The sequence below is a fragment of the Thamnophis elegans genome, chromosome 2 (genome assembly GCF_009769535.1).
Source record: "Thamnophis elegans isolate rThaEle1 chromosome 2, rThaEle1.pri, whole genome shotgun sequence".
In the NCBI taxonomy this organism is placed as follows: domain Eukaryota; kingdom Metazoa; phylum Chordata; class Lepidosauria; order Squamata; family Colubridae; genus Thamnophis; species Thamnophis elegans.
The window spans coordinates 152,710,905-152,733,764 of NC_045542.1; the positions used below are offsets into that span (position 1 = coordinate 152,710,905).

The 22,860-nt window shown below is 43.6% G+C and overlaps 1 protein-coding gene across 2 annotated transcripts; it reads right to left on the reverse strand.

Annotated features, from left to right (window-relative positions):
* Nucleotides 1-332: 332 nt before the first annotated feature.
* Nucleotides 333-21,197, reverse strand: LST1 (leukocyte specific transcript 1). Of its 2 annotated transcripts, XM_032238977.1 has the most exons (6): nucleotides 21,004-21,197; nucleotides 16,370-16,427; nucleotides 10,532-10,639; nucleotides 8,998-9,020; nucleotides 6,886-7,194; nucleotides 333-374 (listed from the first exon to the last, which is right to left on the reverse strand). In XM_032238977.1, exons 2-5 carry the CDS (start codon nucleotides 16,401-16,403, stop codon nucleotides 6,931-6,933), a joined length of 429 nt encoding a protein of 142 aa, XP_032094868.1. In that variant the 5' UTR covers nucleotides 16,404-16,427; nucleotides 21,004-21,197; the 3' UTR covers nucleotides 333-374; nucleotides 6,886-6,930. The 2 variants fall into 2 exon arrangements, with proteins under 2 accessions (XP_032094868.1, XP_032094867.1); XM_032238976.1 differs by lacking the exon at nucleotides 333-374 and having other exon boundaries at nucleotides 6,771-7,194; nucleotides 21,004-21,196.
* Nucleotides 21,198-22,860: the final 1,663 nt, after the last annotated feature.

Sequence of the window (22,860 nt, forward strand, 5' to 3'; positions counted from 1 at the left end):
ATTGTCATTGTACTTAAATACAACAAAATTGGTTGTATATATTGATGTAAAATATATTCATTTATATAAAACTATAAGTTCCTGTCAACGTCTCTGCCTTCATTTGGACACCTGCTATGCAATTCCTGACAATACATACATACTATCAGTGTTCCAAACAGCATCCAAAAGTAAATCAGAGTCCGAGGCAAAGTAATGCTCAAAGTTCCAATTTATTAAGAGAGCCATATTGGCACATCTGGGAAAACCCGAATCTGAAAGCTTCCCGGTTTTCCCCACCCAGTTGAAAGTTCATGATCTTGCCCTTACACGCACAAGTCCATCACATGGTCCAATCTTCTACTGCCATGCTGGCAGTTTCACACATCCAGTTCCTGTCAGGTGCAGAGGTACAGAGAGAAAGGATGACCTTGGCTTTCTAGAAAGAATTTTGTTATGGCTACATCGCATCTCACTTCTACAATCCCCTCTCCCATATTCCCACCATAGAAAATGCATAGTAGAATAATAGTGTGGCAGGCCAAAGATCCAAAAGAAAAGATGGCTGCAGGCCTGACACATACATACATACATACATACATACATACATACATACATACATACATACATACAATAACTGTTCCTCCAGAAAATTATGCAATTTGATGCTCAATTGATATTTTCAAAGCTCCATCACACCTGGGCTCCATGTCTGTTGCAGTTCAACTACCTACCAGTAGGTAGCATCAGATGGCATGCTCTGCATTCTTATTGAGATGATCAATACAGACAAAGGAGTATGGCTTCCCTTGATCTTGGCTTAGCCTGTTGTGTGAACCTGGCTCTCCTATGTTTGTGAATCATGATTTAGATTTTAATATGCAAATTTCACCCACTGATCTTTATTATGACGATTGTAAGCTGCCCGAGGTTACCTTGAGGTAAGATTGGCGGCCTATAAATTTTATGAACAAAAATTAAACAAAGGTAGGATTTTAAAAAGTCATGACGTAGTACAATGTGTGGCCACGATCCCTAGACGCAAAGAGGAGGTCAGCTCAAAGAATTACCGGTATATGAACTGCATCTTCCAAGTATCCATAGCTGTTCTGACCCCCCTCGTCCCACACCAACACACACTCCGAGCCAGAGATAAGTTACGGCATTTAATTAACAGACAGACAGGTCCTTGGCAGCAAACCGGCACAGACAAGCTTGGGCAGCAATCCAGCACAGATAAGGCTTGGCAGCAATCCAACCTGCCAAACTCACAATAATGTTCTCCGACATTAGTTCCTGCGTTGACTTCTGCAAGAGGGGCATGTGCACAAGTAGTCCTTTTATAGTCTGGAGAGGAGCCTAATGACCACCAGCTGAGTGTAATTACCTCCTGTAACTGCGCAACTGTTCCTGACGCCTATTAGCTCTTTGGTGCCATGCATCCAGGAACAACTCACTGCTGACCTCAGGCTCACACTTCCTTGTCTCCTCCCCACTGGTCCAAGGCTCAGGTGCCTCCTGGTGGCCAACCAGCCTCTCTGCGCCCTGCTCAGAGCCGGAACCCTGTCCAGGGTCCTCCACATCCTCCAGAGCCGACTCATAGGGCCCCTCGCTGTCGGAGTCTGGTGGCAGCTCCAACGGCTCCTGCTGGGCCACAACACATAGCTAATATGTGGACATTGTGGATTAAGCCACTAAATATCTATGGAGATTCTCAGTCATCCAAGTCATGGTTGTCCCAAAGGTACTTTTTTCAAGAGGCATCTGGACTTCTTTTATATTTCCTTGAAGAAGTTTCGCTTCTCATTCAAGTAGCTTCTTCAGTTCTTTCCATTAGGAGTTCAGTTCAAATGAAGAAGCATCTTGGATGAGAAGTGAAACATCTTCAAGGAAAAACAAAGGAAGCCCAGCTGCCTCTTGAAAAAGCACCTTTGGGAAGACTGTTTCTGCCTCCTATTGCTGCAAGCTTGTGTGGAGCAGCTGGTGAGGAAGACTTGGCTTTATCTTCAGAACACATGCGTGTGCAACCATGCCTGTCTGTGTAAGAGAGGAGGTAGGTAGGAAGGACACAATGAGGGGGAAGTGCCGATTTTCTTCCTCTTCTGCATTTTAAAAACTTACAGAGAAACACAGAGGAACTGTGACCATTTCCTATTTTTTCATTGTCCTCTCCTTTTGAGGAAGAGATGGGAGAATAACTTTCTAAAACCAATGAAAGTTTTCACTTCCTTTGTTGTTGCTGGTAAGTTGCTTTGAATAGTGTTGCAATCATTTTTGATATTTTTTTAAAGGTTTCAAAGAGGAGATCAGCCCTGACTGCTCTTTAGAAGACCAGATCCTGAAGAGGAAACTCAAAATACTTTAGCTACCTAATGAGAAGGAAGGACTCACTGGAGAAGAGCCTAATGCTGGGAAAGATTGAGGGCAAAAGAAGAAGGGGACGACAGAGAATGAGATGGCTGGATGGAGTCACCAAAGTAGTAGGCTTGAGCTTAAATGGACTCCAGACAGGAAGGCCTGGAGTAACATTGTCCATGGGGTTGCAATGAGTCAGACACAACTTCGCGACTAACAACCACAATCTTTTTTTTAACTCTTCGCTACAGAGATGCGCAAACAATGAGTTTTGCACTTCTTTCTTTTCATCAAAACTTACCTTTTACTTTTTTCTAAGGATAATTTGATACCATTAAGGACAGCTTGCCTGCTGAATTGCAGTATAACCTCTTCCAGTGTAAACCTGGGTGTAGGTTACAGTGGTTCCCATCAGCTCTGTTTAACCGGCACCCCAATTTTTTATAAATGCATACCTTCTTAGGAAAACCTTCAAGAAATCGGAATGGGACTTTTCGGCTCTTACCTTTGGCTGCGCCTACTTCTCCACCAGGGTTCCTCCTCGGGGGGGGGGGGGGAGGATTCACCTCTAGCTTTCCTCCTTAGCTGACACCCACCCCCACCTAAAGCCATTTGGCTGAAGTCCCTCCCACAAATCCTACCACCACTGCGATTGATGGCAGTCTGACTTCTGGCTGCCGGCATTGGCAGCTAGCTGATTGATTGGCAGCTAACTATCCTGGGAGGTGCAAAACCCAGGACGAACCCTGCTTCAGTGAATGGGCCCCACTGAAGCATGTGGGACAGAGGGGCTGTGGCCCATTGTTCAGGGTGAATGGCTGGGGGCATGTTAGCCAAGGAGAAAAGCTAGAGGTGAATCCCCCGAGAAGGAACCCTGGCGGAGAAGGAGGCACAGCCAAGGGTAGGAGCCAAAAAGTCCTAGACCCCAAGGAATAGGCACTTTGGAGCTTTAGCAAGATTTCAGATTACCTCTTTTTTTTACTGTTTTTCAGAGGTATCTATTGGGGGGTGGGGTGGACAGTTTTAAAACATTTTTACCTGGAAATGGTATTCCAAGCACATTTTATTGGCACTTTAATAAACTTAACCTTTGGTAGATGATGGAAGACATCTCTTTAACATTATCAATATTTTAGGGGAAATTGGAAGTAAAACTGGTTCCAAACTATTCTACTACTTGAGTGAAAAATCCTTTCCCCCTGATTCCATAAATTAAGATCCACAATACCCATAAGCAGTCAAGTTTACTTTTCAGTCTTCGTTCAAAAATTTCCACAATCATCTCATCAGTGATGTCTCCTGTAATACAGGCCTTTACCAGGTCAACATTTTGATATCAAAAGTCAGAAGGCTGGAACAGCAGTTTTCCATTTCAATGGTTTTAGAAAGGTGCTTGGGCAAATTTAGAAAGCTATCCATACCTATGAACTGCAATGGACTATCTAATATTTTATGATTAGAGACTGACTGCATATTTCTCAATACTGCTTCCATGTCTTGTTTGTGAAGCCTTCTAAAGCATTAAGTTGGTCACTGTAAGAACCAGGAAACCAGAAACCATGGAAAGAAGTCTAAACTAGATGAGCTTTGGTCTGATTGAGTCCAGCTCTTTTGCTTTTAGGTGGTTGCAGAACAGTGGTGGGATTCAGCCAGTTTGCACCTAGTCGGGAGAACCGGTTGTTAACTTTCTAAGCAATTCAGAGAACCGGTTGTTGGAAGAAATCTTATTTTGTTTTTTTTCCACTTTACAGGGCTAATCCTGTAAGGAAGGCAGGAAGGAAACATTCTGGCATTGTTTCTAGCCTGATCTTTATTGCCCTGCTTACAGAAACTGCCTCTCTGGTTAACCCTTATTACACTGTAACAGCTAAGGTGAAGTGCCCATCGACCTGAGTAACCTTGAGTTGGCCACACCCACATGTTCACATGACCATCGAGCCATGCCTACTGAGCTGGTCATTAGGGCAGAGAACCAGTTGTTAAATTATTTGAATCCCACCACTGTTGAAGTATCTTCTCAGATTCTCCTACCACTTAAATTCCAAATGTCCTTTCAGACACTAATAAAATAAAAAATAAATACAGCCAGCTGTTGTCCAAGGAATGACAAAAGTGTGTTGGGTACCGTGTTTACCCGAAAATAAGACAGGGTCTTATTCTCTTTTGACCACCGAAATAAGCGCTTGGCCTTATTTTCAGGGAGGTCTTATTATTTTTGAGGTGCAGGAGGCAGCGATCATGGTCACCTCATGGCTGCTGCTGTGCTGCAATATTTTCAGGGCGAGCTTATTTTGGGGGGTGGGCTTATTTATTTATTTGTTTGTTCGTTAAATTTCTAGGCCGCCCAATCCCGGAGACTCCGGGCGGCTTATTATTTTAGTGCATGCACTCAAAAGCACGATTGGGCTTATTATCCAGGGAGGTCTTATTTTCAGGGAAACGGGGTGTTATTATTATTGGGCAGTTCTGAATTCTGGAGATTGTCCCTTTCTTAATCAGTGGTCTATTAGAAAAAGCCACACCTAATTACAGCACTAGTACAAAATGTATTCCAGCAGCATCTTTGCATAAAATGCTTTTCTACTCCTTTTCTGCCATATTTGCCCAAAATTTTGATTGATTGATTGATTTTATTACATTTATATGCCGCCCTTTTCCCCAAGGGGACTCAGGGCGGCTCACAATTCAAATCAGGGGAGGGGGGTACAGACAAGAAATAAAAAACGGAACATAACAATACATAATTTAAAAACACACAGCAGTCATACCATTCGAGGGGGGGGCAACAGTTCTTTAGCCCCAGGCCTGTTGGAACAGCCAGGTTTTAAGGGCTTTGCGGAAGGCCTGGAAGGTGGTGAGGGTTCGAATCTCCACGGGGAGCTCGTTCCAGAGGGTCGGAGCAGCCACAGAGAAGGCTCTCCTCCGGGTAGTCGCCAGACGGCATTGGCCGGTGGATGGAATTCAGAGGAGACCTAATCTGTGGGATCTAATCGGTCTATTGGAGGTAATTGGCAGCAGGCAGTCTCTCAAGTACCCAGGTCCAATACCATGAAGGGCTTTATAAGTGACGACTAGCGCCTTGAAGCGTATCCGAAGACCAATAGGCAACCAGTGCAGCTCACGGAGGATAGGTGTTACGAATGCTCCGAAGGCTACCCAAAAGTGATCATGCTGGTTCAGGAACTCTGGGAGTTCTGATAAAAAGGACCATAGCTCCCCACCCCTGAAGTAAATCATAAGAATAACTAAAGGAACTGGGTACGTTTAGGCTAAAGAAAAGGAAAAGGAGAGGTAATTCCAATATTGTGTTTGAGAAATAGGATAAAATAGGATAAAAACGACGTGTGGAAGTTTTAGAGAGGAAAATCCAAACTTGAAATAAGAAGGAATTTCCTGACCCTGAGAGACATTAGCCAGTAGAACACCCTGTCTTCTGGGGGCTCCATCAAACAAGGCTTTAAAATAAAGATTGGATGATCATTTGTCTGAGTTGGCATTCGGTTTCTTGCCCTGGGAAAATAATTGGGCTAGAAGCCTTCCATAGTCCTCTCGAGCACCATGATTCTGTGACTCTATGATTCTACGTATTGTGAGAACAGTATCTCAGTTCCTCCCTCTCTTGTTTTCCCTACAAACATCCAGACTGATGCAATCTATAAATCATGGCTGGAGACCAGAAGCGAGGGAACACCTCCAGAAGATGTAGGAATATATACTAAAACTGCATAAATGATACAGGTAGTCCTCAACTTACGACCACAGCTGAGGCCAACATTTCTGTCGCTAAGCAGTAGAGTTATTAAGTGGGTTATGCCCCATTTTACCACTTGTCTTGCCACCATTGTTAAGTGAATCCCTGCAGCTGATAAATCGGTAACACGACTATTCAATGAATCCGGCTTCCCCCATGCCCTTCGCTTGTCAGAATGTTCACCAAAGGTGATCACATGACCCTGGGTTCCTGCCACCGTCATAAATATGAGTCAAGCATTTGAATTTTGATCATCACGTGACCATGGAGATGCTGCAATGGTCATAAGTATGGGAGAAAAGGTGGTACCGTATTTTTCAGAGTATAAGACGCACCTTTTTCTCTCAAAAAAGAGGGTGAAAATCTGGGTGCATCTTATACACTGATATTTGGCCTCCAGAAACCCCACCCCCTTTGGAAAAACGGCCGTACATAGCCTTTAGGAGGCTTCCAGAGTGCTCCTGGGGGTTGGGGAGGGCAGAAATGAACAGAAAATGGGCTGGTTTTTGCTTATTTTTGCCCCCCCAGCCCGCGGGAGCACTCTGGAAGCCGCCTAAAAGCTGTGCATACCCTTTTTTTGACAAAAACAGGCCGTTTTGGGGAGGTCTGCAGAGTGCAAAAACTTTTTTTTTAATTTGCCTCTTCAAAATCTTGGTGAGTCTTGTACTCCAAAAAATACTTTTTCCAGTGCCGTTGTAATTTTGAATGGTCACTAAATGAACAGTTTTAAGTCGAGGGCTACCTGTATAACTGTAGAACTGAGCTTTTCAAGAAAGAAGGTGTTAGCACAAGAGACGTACCCGCCATTTGGAGCACCCAACGCTTCTGCCCCTCAATTGACTCCCTTATTCCACATCACATGAAGCTGACTCTGCTTCTTCAGATGCCTGCTCCTCCCTCACCCCATCCTCTACCCCGCTGTCCTCTGTTTGCGGGGGGCTGCCAAAGTCTTCCTTGCTGGCATCTTCCTTCAACACGGCCACCGTGGCGTAGTCGCTGTTGAGAACGTCTGCGTTGATTCCGCCATCACATTGGCCCCTGCTGGAGGCCGGAAGGTTCTGTAATTCGGCATAATGCACATCGGCTTCGTAGGGGTTTTCGGCAGCACTCTGGGGAATTTGTAAAGGATGGAGCGATAGGTTGGCTATGGAGGTTCTCAATCATCCAAGTCATGGTTGTCCCAAAGGTGCTTTTTTTCAAGAGGCAACTGGACTTTCTGGCCTCTTGAAGAAAGGACCTTTAGAAGATTATTGCCGCTGAGTTCATCGATTCCCCCTCTGCACCCTTGCAGGAACTTCCAAAGAGATGGCCGGAAAAATCAAAATGGCAACCCAGGATGTACAATTGAAGCTCTGTTTGTTTTTTGTTATCTGCTTCTGCGCACCATTCGTGGGAGGCTTCGTCTGCCTCATTCGGGCAGCAGAGAACGAAAGGAGATAGGCAAGGGCAAAGGAGCCTTCAGCCTCCTTCATTCACATGTTCGGGCAATGCGGGAGAGGGCTTTCTTGCACGCCTTTGGAGAAAGGAAGGAAGGAAGGAAGGAAGGAAGGAAGGAAGGAGGTGTGCGAGGAAGCCCCGAACGTTTGAATGAAGGAGGCTGCAGGCTCCTTTGCCCTCTGCTATGCGATCTCCTTCGGTTCTCTGCTACCCGAACGAGTGAATGAGGCAGACGGAGATTGAAAGGAGATCGCGTCGGGCAGAGGGAGCGAGCAAGGAGGGGCAGGCAGGAGGGAGCATTCCAGTTCGGTGCCACCAGATGAACCGGTTCTAAAACGTACGTTCAACTTCACGAACCAGTTAGAACCGGCTGAAACCCACCCCTGCTGCCTACACGTCAAATGAGGTGGGGCTTTGAGCACAGAAGGGATGAAGGGATGGCTTGCCTTCAGAAACTGTGAGTGCTCCATCGCTGGAGGCTTTTGAGATAGGACAACCATTTGTCCGAAATGGTATAGGGTGGTCTGCTTGAGCAGGGGGTTGGACTAGAAGACCTCCAAGGTCCCCTTCCAACTCTGTTATTCTGCTAATTGTGGTTGCCAATCTGACTTTTCTGTGCCACCTACCCCTTGGTTGATTCTCCTGCTGTTACGCTCCCGTTTTTACCTCTGTTTGAACTTTTTGAACAAGGGGGACAACTCAGTGGTGAAATTCAATTTTTTTTACTGCTAGTTCTGTGGGTGTGGCTTGGTGGGCGTGGCAGGGGAAAAGTACTGCAAAATCACCATTCCCTCCCCACTCGGGGGGAAGGATACTGCAAAATCCCCATTCCAGAAACCCTTAGGTGACATCAAAGCTGGGACAAAATCCAACCTTAAGTTTCCTCAAAGCTCCCCTGTGTCAGGCCTGGAAGTCATCTTTTGCATGGGGCCTTCCGACGTGCCACATTTAGTGCTGTGGGAAAATGGGAGGGGGGATTATATGGAGTATGGGAGATATCTAGTCTAAATAACATTCCTTTCTCAGATAGTCAAGGACATCTTGCCCTGCACCTGGGAAGGGCGTGACTGGGAGGCATCTCCACTTTTGGACAATGCCTGATTAGGACATGTGGTGGACATGTGGGTGCTAGGCAAGGGCTTGGACTTTCATTTGGGTGGGGAAAACCTGGAAGCTTTCAGATTCGGGTTTTCCCAGATGTGCCAATATGACATCTTTAATAAAATGGAACTTTGAGGAACCTCAAGCCTTGGAGTCTTCTTTCGTTGTGGGTGTTACTTGGAACCCTGACATACTGTTTTCATCATCACCAACTTCATCAACTTTTATTTAATTCATATGCCACCCAACTCCACACATCAGCCCTCATTGACAGGGATAACGTTAGAGAAGTGGGATGTTAGGAAGTTTTCCAAATCTTTCCGATTCCACCTCCCTATTCTGCCCATCCAACTCTTAAATCCCACTATACGTACCCGTAACAGTTTTAGCTTCTTCACTGCAAAGACAAAAAAAGTGGTGGAAAAACAATATTATTCTGATTAGAATTCTGACATCTATCAGCTGTTGTGTTATCAAAATTTATCAGATGATACAGATATTTACTTGCATATGTGAGAAACTTTAGATAAGTAAAAGAGTGCAATCTGCCATATCTACTTTTTTAAAAAAAATATTGAAGTGACTTCCATCTAGTATGAAAAGCAGTTGCCTTCAAATCTAAAGGAATATCAACTTTTCTTCTTTTATACAATTTTAAATATTTAAATATAAATAATTGAAAATAGTGATATAAAAACATAAACAGTTAGTAAATTCTTTTACATTGTAAAAATATTCAGAATGAGATAAGTGATTACATAAAGGTATATTGTTATTAAATAGACAATCAAGAATGCAAGGGAATTAGGTTTGTTGAAAAGAAAGAAATATTAATCGTAATTGAATATATGTTGTACAATGAAAGTGAGGCATCTAGTTATATTAGACGAAAAATTTATGATTGTATATGTAATTGAAAATATGGATGCAAAAACACTGGAAGGTTGTAAGCCGAGATGATGAAATAAGAATGAGTCATCAGGGTTACTGCCACTTTAAGAAGCTGTCTATATAAGGGAGTCCATGTGAGGGTGTCTCTCTGTGTGTGTGCTTCCATGTTATAGTTGAAGATTGATTCATTGCATGGCTTTGCTTAATAGGTGTATGTAGATAATAGATAGATAGATAGATAGATAGATAGGTAGGTAGGTAGGTAGGTAGGTAGGTAGGTAGATAGATAGATAGATAGATAGATAGATAGATAGATAGATAGATAGATAGATAGATAGATAGATAGATAGATAGATAGATAGATAGATGCCTTATAGATAAACCACTGTTTGAAAGACAAAACCTCTGTGTGTACTGTATTTTGCTCCTGTCTCAAAATAGAAGTCATACTGTGCATACTCTGACATCATTGAAATTTCAAATGGTCACTGAATGAACTGTTGTAAGTTGAGGACTACCAGTACATATCCTTTTGGGATCCATCTATCATAGATAAAAGAGGCAGGATGTGCATATTTTTAAGTGGGAGAAACAAATACAAGCAGATTCTACTCACTCTGAGGATCTGAGCTATGACAGGATTTTGTGAATCATGCATTTTGCGAGATAAAATATTCACAGATTTCCTTTACACTGTCTAAACCAATGTTTCTCAACTTTGGCAACTAATTCTCCACACATCTTAAAGTTGCCCAGATTGATAGCATAGAATCTTAGAAATTAGAGAATCTTAGAGAGCATAGAATCTTTATGATTCTAGCATAGAATCTTAAAGTTTGACGGAACCTTCTAGAACAAAGGTGGGGAATGATGGCCCTTTTAGGACTTGTGGACTTCAGCTCCCCCAGTGGCTCAGGAATTCTGGGAGTTGAAGTCCACAGCTCATAAAGGGGCCATTGTTCCCCACGCCTGATCTAGATCACGGGTGTCCAACTCCCCAATAAAAGAGATACTCACCTCTTTTACAGACCCGGCAAAGACATATAGAGAGGACCACAATTGCCAGCACCATCAAGAAGGCAACAGCAGCCACTATGATCACTGCCCAGACTGGAATATTAGGTTCTACAAAAAGATTCATCAAAAAAGAGTTCAATGAGCAATCTGGCCCCTTTGTCGCCATCACTATGTCTATTGTAACCAATTCAGTCAGTCAGTCAGTCAGACATTCGGTCAGTGAGTTAGTCAGTCGTTCAGTTGGTCAATCGGTCAGTCATTCCATCAGTCAGTCAGTCAGTCAGCTGGTCAGTCAGTCAGCTGGTCATTCAGTCAGTCTGTCAGTCAGTCAGTCTGTCAGTCAGTCATTCGGTCAGTTATTCCATCAGTCAGTCAGTCAGTCTGTCAGTCAGTCATTCCGTCAGTCAGTCAGTCAGTCAGTCAGTCAGTCATTAAGTCAGCTGGTCAGTCAGTCAGCTGGTCATTCATTCATTCATTCATTCAGTCAGTCAGTCAGTCAGTCTGTCTGTCTGTCAGTCAGTCATGTTACATGGCTGCCCAAATTGGAAAAGAAACTCTGGGCAATTTATAATTTAAAAAGTGAAACTAAATCAAATGTTACAATATCTTTTACTATCCCATATCTTTCTGACATAAACAACAGCAAGAGAATGTTGGAGTCATAGTAGTGACTTAGGCCAAGCCAATAAATTGCAACTGGTTCATATTTATGACGGTTGCAGTGTCCTGGGATCATGTCATCCCCTTCTGCGAACTTCTGACAACTAAAGTCAATGGGGAAGCCAAATTCACTTAACAACCGTGTTACTAACTTAACAACTGCAGGGGTTCACTTAACAACTGTGGCAAGGAAGGTTGCAAAATGGGGCAAAACTCACAGATGTCTTGCTTAACAACAGACATTTTGGGCTCAATTGTGGTTGTAAATCGAAGATTACCTATACTTGGACTATGGTGGCTATTCTAAATATAACACAGATCCACGTCATTTTATGTTTCACACCAGAGATGGACGATCTGCTTTTGATGTGTCCAAAATGTGGCCTGCAGAGCATTTCCTAAAACTCACTATTGAATTATAAAATGTTAATATGACCGAAGGGGAATATTTTCAAATACTATAAAGGCCTCTGCTACACATTGATCTCAAAGGCAAAATGATTTTTGGCAATGCATAGCTTGTATCTAGCTGCAATTCTTCTGCCAAACAATAATTAAATGTTCTTTTAATGAGTTAAAGCGGTTTTTCTCAACCTTGGCAACTTTAAGTCCTGTGGACTTCAACTCCCAGAACCTCCCAGCCAGCACAGCTGGCTGGGGAATTCTGGGAATTGAAGTCCACAGGACTTAAAGTCGCCAAGGTTGAGAAACACTGCGTTAAAGGCTCAGAAGTTGTCTAAATATTGAGAGGAAAAGTGCAGCTCGTCTGTCTCTGTTTGTACAGCAAGAGACAGGTAGTTCACACAAGGCTTTTGACCTCCTTGTAACCAAGACTAAGTCTTCACACTGGAGTAGGAATCCACTCAGAGGTGGGCTGCTACCGGTTCGGACTGGTTTGGTGAACTGTCAGTTGCAACCAGCGGCTGGGTCCCCCCACCCATCCCGGGTGCCATCCCGTCAAATATAATTGCCGTGTGTTTGAGGCTGTGTGTAAGTGCAGCAGGCACACGCTCACATTTTCGGTTCTGGGCGAATCGGTTGTTACATTATGAGACACCCACCTCTGAGTTGGGTAGCCAATCTGTCTGTCTGTCTGTTTCTTTCTCCCCCTCTCCTCTCTTTCCCTCTCTCTTTCTCTTTTTCTCTCTCTTTCCCTTTCTTTCTTTCTTTTTCTCTCTTTCACTCTCTCTTTCTCTCTCTCTCACACACACATACACCTTCCCTCTCTTTCCCTCACTCACTCTTTCTCTCTCTCTCCCTTTCTCTCTCTCTCTTTCTCTCTCTCACACACACCCTTTCACTCACCCTCTCTTTCTCTTTTTTTCTCTCTTTCCCTTTCTTTCTTTCTTTTTCTCTCTCTCTTCCACTCTCTCTTTCTCTCTCTCTCTCACACACACATACACCTTCCCTCTCTTTCCCTCACTCACTCTTTCTCTCTTTCTTCCTTTCTCTCTCTCTCTTTCTCTCTCTCACACACACCCTTTCACTCACTCTCTCTTTCTCTTTTTCTCTCTCTTTCCCTTTCTTTCTTTCCCTCTCTCTCTTTCTCTTTCTCTCTCTCTTTCTTTTTCTCTTTCTCTCTCACACTTTCTCTCTCTTTCTCTCACTCACTCACTCTTTCTCTCTCTCTCCCTTTCTCTCTCTTTCTCTCCCTCACACACACTTTCTCTCACTGTCTCTTTCTTTCTCCTTTTCTCTCTCTTTTCTTCTCTCTCTCTTTCCCACCCCTCTCTCTTTCTCTCTAGCTATCAACACACACATACACACACACACACACACACACACACACACAGAGCGCAACAAAGTTTGTCTGCCTGCTTCCAGACATAGACATGTTCTGCTATTTGTGATTACACACAACTGAGGTTTTGTTTTTGTTGTGGTCAGCCTTTGGCAATCTTTCCTCTAGCCCATTCTGGGTGGTACCATGAGTCACTGTGTGAAGACTGAAAAGACTGCCCGGCTTAAAATAATATTTCATGGAGAATAACCTGAACACCACACCACACACCACACAAATCATATATATATCATATACAACATATATATATGTTGTATTTGTGCTGATAAATAAATAAAGGTAAAATATTGGGTTTCTGTCTGCATGGTCTCTTGTGATGAGCCGATAGACAGAGAAAGGAAGCAATAAGCCTCCTCCCATATTTGGGCATACCAGGGGTTGTGACACTAAATACATACATATATATGCATGCATACACACACACACACACACACACACACACAAACATATATATATATATATATATATATATATATATATATATATATATATATATATATATATATATATTCAAATTGCTTTGGATATTAAAAAATTGCAATGTTTTAATCATTGCATTAATTTAATTTAAACTTACTCATTAATCATGGCATTATTATTGCTTTCATATTAATATTATTGCTTTCATATCTATCTGAAATTAGAATCTAGATGCCAATTAAATTAAATGTGTAGATTTTAATGTTCCGATTCCTTTGTATAAACTGTAGCAGATATCAGTTCTTTTTTTTCCCAAGCAAACCTTGACACATTAATCTCTAAATATATCAAAAAACCACAAAAGCATTCTTGACTTAGTCTGTGCCCACTGTTGAACTGTTTGCCAAATTTATCTCACATTTGACTTCCCTTTACCATATATCAGCCTTACCCACAACCAGCAAGCAAACTCCAACTCTGCATTTCCATAATTTTACATTTGTGAAATTTTCCATAAATCAAGGCCTCTTCGTGTTATCACTCCTTCTCTCTCAAGAAATGTACAGGGAACTTCCTTTTTCACAGGGCGTCCATTTCTCAGGGCACTTCTCAAAATTTGCTCATGGTGACCTTTGGTACTCTTTCAATCAGAATTCTGCCAAACAGTTTCCCAAGCAAGGCATGGTGGGAAATAATAATCCCCTTTTTTGTGGTACTCATTCTTGCTTCCATTTCTTAAGGTAGGGGAATATGGTAGTATCAGCATTCTTCCAACAGTTTTAGACACAAGGACAGTCTTCAGACTTGCATTCAATGTAGCACAGCCTCTGCATAAGCAAACCACTTCCATAGTTTAACGTATCTCCAGTTACATCAGCCACACTTGCTACAACAACATTACAATTTTACAGCATTCTCCCAGCCATCGTACTTTCAGATATAGTTGCTGTCCTTTTCGAGGTGTACACATCAATAGATTTAAGCCACATATTTGAAAGCCGAGGTGGGGAACTACGGCCCTTTTATCACCTGTAGACTTCAACTCCCAGAATTCCTGAGCCAACATGGCTGGCTCAGGAATTCTGGGAGTTGAAGTCCAGCAAGTCTTAAAGGGACTGTCAGGGTTCCAAGTAAATACCCCCCCCCCCCAATGAAAGAAAACTCAGAGGCTTGAGTTTCCTCAAAGTTCCATTTTATTAGAGATGTCATATTGACACATCTGGGAAAACCCAAATCTGAAAGATTCCAGGTTTTTCCCACCCAAATGAAAGTCCAAACCCCTGCCCAGCACCCACATGTCCATCACATGGTCTAATCAATGCACCATCCAAAACTGGAGATGCTTCCTAGTCACACCATCACAGCTGCAGGGAAGGTGTCCTTGACTCTCTGAGAAAGGAATGTTATTTTGACTATATATCTCCCATATTCCATATAATCCCCCCTCCCATTTCCCCACAGTTGAAAATGTGGGAGGCCTGAAGGCCCAAATGTAAAAGATGGCTTCCAGGACTGACAGGGGTCATCGTTCTCCATCATTTACTTGAAAACATTAGATCATTTTTCTCAGGAGATGCTCCCCAAACAAATAACCATTTTCATCATATTAATCTGTTCACTTTTATGTGGTCTCTCATTACATCCTTCTCTAGCTATTTATGTCCCACACATAAACATTCCTTTAGAACGTTGCACAATGTCTGCCCCAAACTCATCTCTATTTCTTTCATCCTCATTGTTCATCAAACTGTAATATCCAACTATCATCAACCTACTAATCCTAGTTTCCACATGCACCTACCACAATCTAGATTACACCAATTCATATTTCCTGGCACACATTTTAGCCCTTTTGTTCATCCTTAAATATACACCAGGGGTCTCCAAACTCAGCAACTTTAAGACTTCCAACTTTTTTATTCTGTTATTAAGTTGCTAGTCTTAATCATTTCCATGATTCATGAAACATTTCCTAATAACGGTAAGGTGAAAGTGGATCAATTTTGGCGAATATTCTGTAAGCAGCAACCACAATCATGCTATTTTATGCAAGATCAATCTCTAATCTAGAAGCTACCTTGCAACCCAATATACTGTTACCTGTAGCTAATGTTATGGCCGGTTCGGAGAACCTCCAAATCCCACCCCTGGCTGGCCCCGCCCATGCCACCCCTCCCCTCTCCCTTTGCCCTGCCCCTCCCAAGAGTGTCTTTCAAATTTTGGAGGTGGTGTAAGTGCAGGGTCCACACATGGACTCGATGAGTGGGAAAAACAGGCCTCCCAGAAGACCTCCGGAGCCCGGAGGAGGCAGTTTTTGCCTCCCATAGGCTCGGGGAAAGCCTCTGGAGCCTGGGGAAGGCAAAAACACCCCCCACACACACCATGGTGCAGAAGGCCAACTAGGCCATGCCCACCATGGCCACGCCCACCCAGCAACCGGACAGAGAACCTGTTGCTGAAATTTTTGAAGCCCACCCCTGATTATAGCAATAGCAATAGCAGTGGACTTATATACCGCTTCATAGGCCTTTCAGGCCTCTCTAAGCGGTTTACAGAGAGTCAGCATATTGCCCCCAACAATCTGGGTCCTCATTTTACCCACCTCGGAAGGATGGAAGGCTGAGTCAACCCTGAGCCGGTGAGATTTGAACCGCTGACCTGCTGATCTAGCAGTAGCCTGCAGTGCTGCATTTAACCACTGTGCCACCTTGGCTCACCCCTGATTATATCCAGTGAGTTGTCATATTCAAGATATGTCTCCAAAGTTCTGATGGCCAAGATGGCATGCCAAGGAATTGTGGTTAAGTGGGCGGCTTTGGCTTAATAGTGGCTTCAACCTGCAATGAAATCACCTTTTGAAAAAAGCCCAAAAATCATCCTCAGTACCAGAACACGGATTCCTCTTCTGAAGAAGTTAGATTCCACAACACAAAAGATACAAGTTAAACAGCACTTACCAACCATACAAATGTTACTCATAAGAGAACCCATTGCCAGCGTTATAGGAGAAGTCCTCTGAAAAAACAAAAAATAGAGAACCAATGTCAGAAGGAGACTGATGGGAGTGATGGAGGAATAGAAGGAACCATAGTGTGCAAATAATAACATGCGGATCGCAACATCACCTTGCCTACTTTATAACTATTATTATGGCTAGTTGCACAGTTAGATACGTAGACAGGATTTGGCATTTTTATCCACCTATTGAGTCCTCCCCAAGGACCTGGGATAAGTAGATATTGTCCTATGGTGTTTAAGTATGTTGCGGGATTTAAGCTGTTCCAAGGAAAGCTGCCTTTTGCAGTTGACTAGTGGAGATTGTCAGTGCCAATGGTGTTCAAGTGGTGCTCCTGTTGTTTTGGGATTGCACCCTAAACACATATTAAATGTTTCAAACCACACAAAATAACAGAATAACAGAGTTGGAAGTGACCTTGGAGGTCTTCTAATCCAACCTTTACCATTTCAGAGTACTTAGGTGACATGGGTGGTGTGGACGATAGATGATGATAGATGATAGATAGATAGATAGCACTGTTCCCTCTAAGGTGCGCGGCTGCGCGGCCGCGCACATGGCAAGAAAATCCCGCGCAGCAGTTTCTAACTGCCGCGCAGAGATTTCTTTCAAAGCAAACGTGGGGATGTCCTTTGCAGGTGGCTAGAACTGGCCGCCCTCAAAGGACCTCCCCAGACTTGTTTTGATGAGCACGGAGCGACTGATGGTAGTTTGCACCGGCCGCAGCTGCTCAAACTAGCATCAGTCGCCCCGTGTTTAGCAAAGCAAGCCCGGGGAGGTCCTTTGTGGGCGGCCAATCCTAGCCTGGCGCTGAAATGAATCCCCAAAGCCCTTCCCCCACGCCACCAGAATATCTGCTGCCGTCCAGCTGAGGTGCTCCAAGCAGAGGGGGAGGGCGGGGGCGCCAGCAGGAGCTTTGCCGGCTTCAGTTCAGCCGCAGTGCTGGGCAGCAAATGTGTTGGTTCACCCTCTGACTCCTGCTGAAATATCCCCTGCCTGCCAAGATCCCTTTTTCCCTCCTCGAAGGATCGAGGAGGATCCGGCCTCAGCGGGGGGGCGGGGGGTGGAGAGATCTTCCTCCAGGGCCCTGGAAGGCACGCAAAGGAACGCTGTTTCCTCTCCCACAAACTTTACGGACAGAAAGCGTAGCTGTCCTGGGCGGATTTTAGTGATCTTTTCAGCCGCTGAACGCAAACTAGTTGCTCCAGTCGCAGCCTCGCAGGTGCAAAAGGCCTCTCTATTCGGGCGGGGGGCGGGCGATGCAGCTGCCCCTGGGACCCCTCCTGTCCCTCGGGGCGGTGCTGATGTCTCTCTTGCGGGGCGGGGGGGTTGCGGTGAGTTCCTGGAAGCGAGGAGGTGGGGGGGAGATAGCCAGGATCCGCGTTTGCATCTTTCTCACTGCCTCCAGCTCTTTTCCCAGAAGGAAACGTCTTCCTTCCTCCGCGTTATGCTGAGCCTCGTTTAAAGGCTGCGGTTTTGAGCTCAGGCAAGATGGGAACAAAGGAGGGGTTTTGCACAGAACTTCTTCAGCTCTGGCAGGATTGTGGGGAATGGAACCATGGGGAATCTCATGTCCTGCAGCCCAAACTTTCTCCTCCCAGCAACTTGGCCTGTTGGATACAGTGGTGGTGGGGGAAGAATGGGGTGGGTGGGCTGGCTGGCTGGGGAGGGGGGAGCCCTTTAAAGCCTGCTGCCGCGTCTTCCCAGCAAGACTTCCTTTCGGCTCGCGGTTTCCCTTGCCAAGCATTTTTTTTCCTCTTTAAAAGAATTTTTGGATTTCTCCTCCCCAAACCTTTAAGACTGAAAGAGTTAGAGTTGAAATATAAAGAGATTTTCAATCTCCATACTGTTAGATTGATAGGCAATTATAGACTATCTTGATTATATCCTCCTTAGAAAGAATATGCTACTGTATGTATGGTTGAGAAAAAGGTCAAACTTCATTCCATGGAAACCCAACAAAGTTCATAGGGAGCGTTTCTTTCTATGATGGGCTTTTTGGGTCAACGTGAATATCAGTTATCAAAAATGTAGGTAGAAAACTACGGTAAACAGGCAATAGGCAATTACAAAAAGGGAAGCCAATTTTCTGAATTCTGTTTCTTTGCACTTAGTGACTTATAAATAGACTAATGTTCTGAAAACCTGACCTAAATTACTATATATTTTAAATAGCTGTAAAGCTATGCTGAAAAAGTTGTTCTCATGGTATTGTGATAAATTCAATAAAAAGAAGGGAATTCTTGATGAATTTAAGGAGAAATGAGAGTATTGGATAGTAAATGGACAAATAAAATTACCAATCAGAGAGAATATTTGCACCTCAGGGTTGAAATGAGATGTTCTCTCTTACTCTTTCCTCTTCCTCTCTTCTCTCTCTGTCTCTCTCATCCTCTTTCTCTTTGTCTCTCTTCTCTTTCTCTCTCCCTCTTTTCCATTCTTCTGTCACTTTCTCCTTCTCTCTCCTCTTTGTCTCTTTCTGTCTCTTTCACCCTCTTTCTCTTTGTCTCTCTTTCTCTCTCCTTCTTTCCCACTCTTCTGTCACTTTCTCTGTCCTTCTCTGTCTCTTTCTGTCTCTCTTCCCTCTTTTTTTCTTCCTCTCTCCCACTCTTTTATCACTTTCTCTCTACTGCCCAACCTGTCCCCATACTTATCTTCGATTGATCATGTTTGCAATAATTTACCTTCTTTCCTAAATAGGCGCAGTTCCCTTACTCGATCCCTCGCCACTCAAACACACACACACACAAACACACACACACACACTCACGCACAAAACCATTTTTCTCCATTCCAATTTGGATCCTATAAATCAATTGCTCTGTGAAACATCTGTGAAAAAAATTCAGGTGCTCAGGCATGAAAATGTGCCGCTCAAACACTATACGTTTCTGCTCACACTGAAAAAAAATTAGAGGGAACATTGATAGATAGATAGATAGATAGATAGAGAGAGAGAGAGAGAGAGATGATAGAGATAGAGATAGAGATAGAGATAGAGATAGAGATAGAGATAGAGATAGAGAGAGAGAGAGAGAGAGAGAGAGAGAGAGAGAGAGAGAGAGAGAGAGAGAGAGAGAGATAGATAGATAGATATTTGTCTGGAATGGTATAAGGTATAGGGTTTCCTGCCTAGGCAGGGGGTTAGACTAGAAGACCTCCAAGGTCTCTTCCAACTCTGCTATTGTATTGCATAGAGATAGATAGATAGATAGATAGATAGATAGATAGATAGATAGATAGATAGGTAGGTAGGTAGGTAGGTAGGTAGGTAGGTAGGTAGGTAGGTAGGTAGGTAGGTAGGTAGGCAGGCAGGCAGGCAGGCAGGCAGGCAGGCAGGCAGGCAGGCAGGCAGGCAGGCAAGCAGGCAGGCAGGCAGACAGACAGAATGAATGAATGAATATAGAGAGATAGAGAGATAGAGAGATAGAGAGAGATTATCTTTGTTTTCTTTTGTCACAAGTCATTCTATTTCTATATACATATTTCTATAATCTATACATTTTGTAATTTGTGGTTTTTCTCTAGTTCTTTTTCTTCTATTATGCTGGGTTTTTAAAAAAATGATTATTATTATTTCACCAAGTACAAAAAGCTAGGGCTGATGTCAACTACACTTTTTTTATCATGTTTTTTTTTCCTTCGCTGAAATTTGTACCAGATGTCAACGGATGGACAAATCAGTCTAGGGAAATCTCTCTCCTGTTACTGCCTCAGTGAAGAATCCAAGAGGTTTCACTTACAAAACGCACAGTTCTCTTTTTTATGGCGGTAAAACACAGAGATGGTGTTTTAAAAGCATAAAAATGATGACTAAGATGATCATTAAGTTTTGCACCTTATGATTCTTGCCAAATGTATCTTGTCTTTTTATGTACATTGAGAGCATACGTACCAAAGACAAATTCCTTGTGTCTCCAATCACACTTGGCCAATAAAGAATTTTATTCTACTCTACTCTACTCTACTCTACTCTACTCTACTCTACTCTACTCTACTCTACTCTACTCTACTCTATTCTAAAAGATTTAAGCAACAGTGGGGTCTGCTATAGTAGCACTATCTCCAGAGTAGCAATATGCAGGATCCACTCCGCAAGCTCTACTTACCACAAGTCAAAGAAGCAACCACATTGCAACTAGTGCTCCGTTCCTCATAAGAGTGAGTTCAGCAAGTACTACACCACTGGCTTCACATACACTCCATAAATACAATTGTATGATAAGCCAGGTACCTCCTCATTCGAGAAACCATTTTGGTGGAGTAGTGAAGGCACCACTTCATGTTAGTTCTCCATGTTAGGCATAAAGCCAGCTGGGTGACCTTGGGCCAGTCCCTTTCTTACAACCCTAGGAAGGAGGCAATGGCAAGCCACTTCTGAAATCTTACCAAAGAAAACTTTGGGGACTTGCCTAGGCAATTATCAAGAGCCAACACGGACTTGAAGGCACAGACAACCACACCGCCTCATTCACCAAATCCTTCCCACCGTTTGCCATCCTCTGATCTTACTTCTGACTCTTTCCTGCTGGTTGAACTTCGTCAGCTTCTAGAACTTCTTTAGATCCGTCTTACCTTCTTCCCCTTATCTCGCCAAATATCCTCTGTAAGTTTGGGGTTCTTTCACCATCCCAGACACGCGAGCGTCTTTTCTACCAGTCCGCCTTCTTTGGGATCTGAGGCATTTCTGCTTCTGAAAGATGTCAAACAACAACAAAAAAAAACCTCTCGCTGAAACTTCTGCTTCCACCAGGAAATACAGACCTACCACACAAACTAGAAGTGGACAAGCAGATGTTTCCACTCAGCCACAAGGCTGAGCTAAATAGGCCTGAATACAGTAGGTGTCGGCCTATAGGAGGGGGAGTTGCTGTGTTCATTTTCACCAGAAAACCTGGTTTTGTTTCACTGCATGTTTAACCAGGACAGTAGAAGCAATGTCAGGGTATTATGAAACATCAAGAAGGGGGAATCTAATATTCACGTCAATCAACTTCCAGCAGGTTAAATTTAGCCTCATCACAGGCTAAACCTAATTCTACTCGCCCAGCTATGTCACTTTAGTTCTCCAGAAAAGCAGAACTGGAAAGAAAGAACAAGGGGAAAACAAGCTTCTCCATTATTTGTTGTTAGTTACGAAGTCATGTCCGACCCATCGCAACCACATGGATAATGTTCCTCCAGGCCTTCCTGTCCTCTACCATCCTCTGGAGTCCATCTAAGCTCACGCCGACTCCTTCGGTGACTCCATCCAGCCACCTAATTCTCTGTGGTCCCCTTCTTCTTTTGCCCTCCATCTTTCCCAGCATTAGGCTCTTCTCCAGTGAGTCCTTCCTTCTCATTAGGTAGCCAAAGTATCCATTATAGAATGGCCATTTTTTTAAAAAAAAAATATTAACGTTTTACCATACTAAAAAAATGAATAAAGATAGTCCTACGCTTGCAACACTTCATTTACTGACCGTTCAAATACAACGGCATTGAACAAAGTGACTTACGACCATTTTTTTACACTTAGGACCCTTGTAGCATCCCCATGGTCACATGATTTACATGCTTGACAGCTGACTCACATTTATGACGGTTGCAGTGTCCTGGAGTCACGTGATCCCCTATTGCGACCTTCTGGCAAGCAAAGTCAGTGGAAGCCAGAGTCACTTAACAGCTGTGTTACTAATTTAACAATTGCAGTGAATTGCTTAATGCAGGCATGTCAAACTCAAGGCCCGGGGGCCAAATCTGGCCTGCAGGGTGCTTAGATCTGGCCCGGAGGGCCACCCTGGAAACAGTGAAGGACCAGCCTGTGGCACTTCTATCAGCCAAAATGGAGCTCGGGAGGGCCACATGCCCCCCCCCCCCCATCTCTGTTTTCGCTGGCAGAGGATTGCAGGATTGCGGCCATCGCAGCCGAAAACAGAGCTCGGGAGCTTGTGTTTTGCTAGCAGAGCGCTCAGCCCACCACAAGGGGCCCTGATATGTGTGATGTCGAGCTGGCTACACCCACCTTGGCCATGCCCACCTCAGTCCCCTGAGATCAAACACATCCTTGATGCGGCCTTCAATGAAATCGAGTTTGACACCCCTGGCTTAATGAATAGGGCAAGAAAAGACATAAAATGGGGCATAAAACTCACTTAACAAATTTCTCTGTGGCCCTAGGTTGAGAAAAAATATAAAGGAAAAGAGAAAAGGAAAAAGTGCAGAAAAGGATACAGTTAAAAGAAAAGGGGGGGGGAGATAAAGAAGCAATTTCTACCCTTCTTCAAGAGCAATTGCAAAGCAATTATCCTGCTTTCCTCATCAATGTTGCAATAATTCCTTTAACCCCTTATTCCTTCCCTTTTCAAGGGAAATCACCAGATTCCACAAATTACTATTTTAGTTTTTCCAGTGTTCAGGAGTCTTATGAAAGGTTTGCAAGTCTTTTATAAA

Bases quoted from the DNA above. Each gene is read 5' to 3' on its own strand.
- LST1 (XM_032238977.1), bottom strand. From the start codon at position 16,403: ATGGGTTCTCTTATGAGTAACATTTGTATGGTTG. The intron at 10,640-16,369 runs GTAAGTGCTGTT...ATCTTTTTGTAG, and splicing joins GAGTAACATTTGTATGGTTG to AACCTAATATTCCAGTCTGG. The intron at 7,195-8,997 runs GTACGTATAGTG...CAAATTCCCCAG, and splicing joins AGAAGCTAAAACTGTTACGG to AGTGCTGCCGAAAACCCCTA.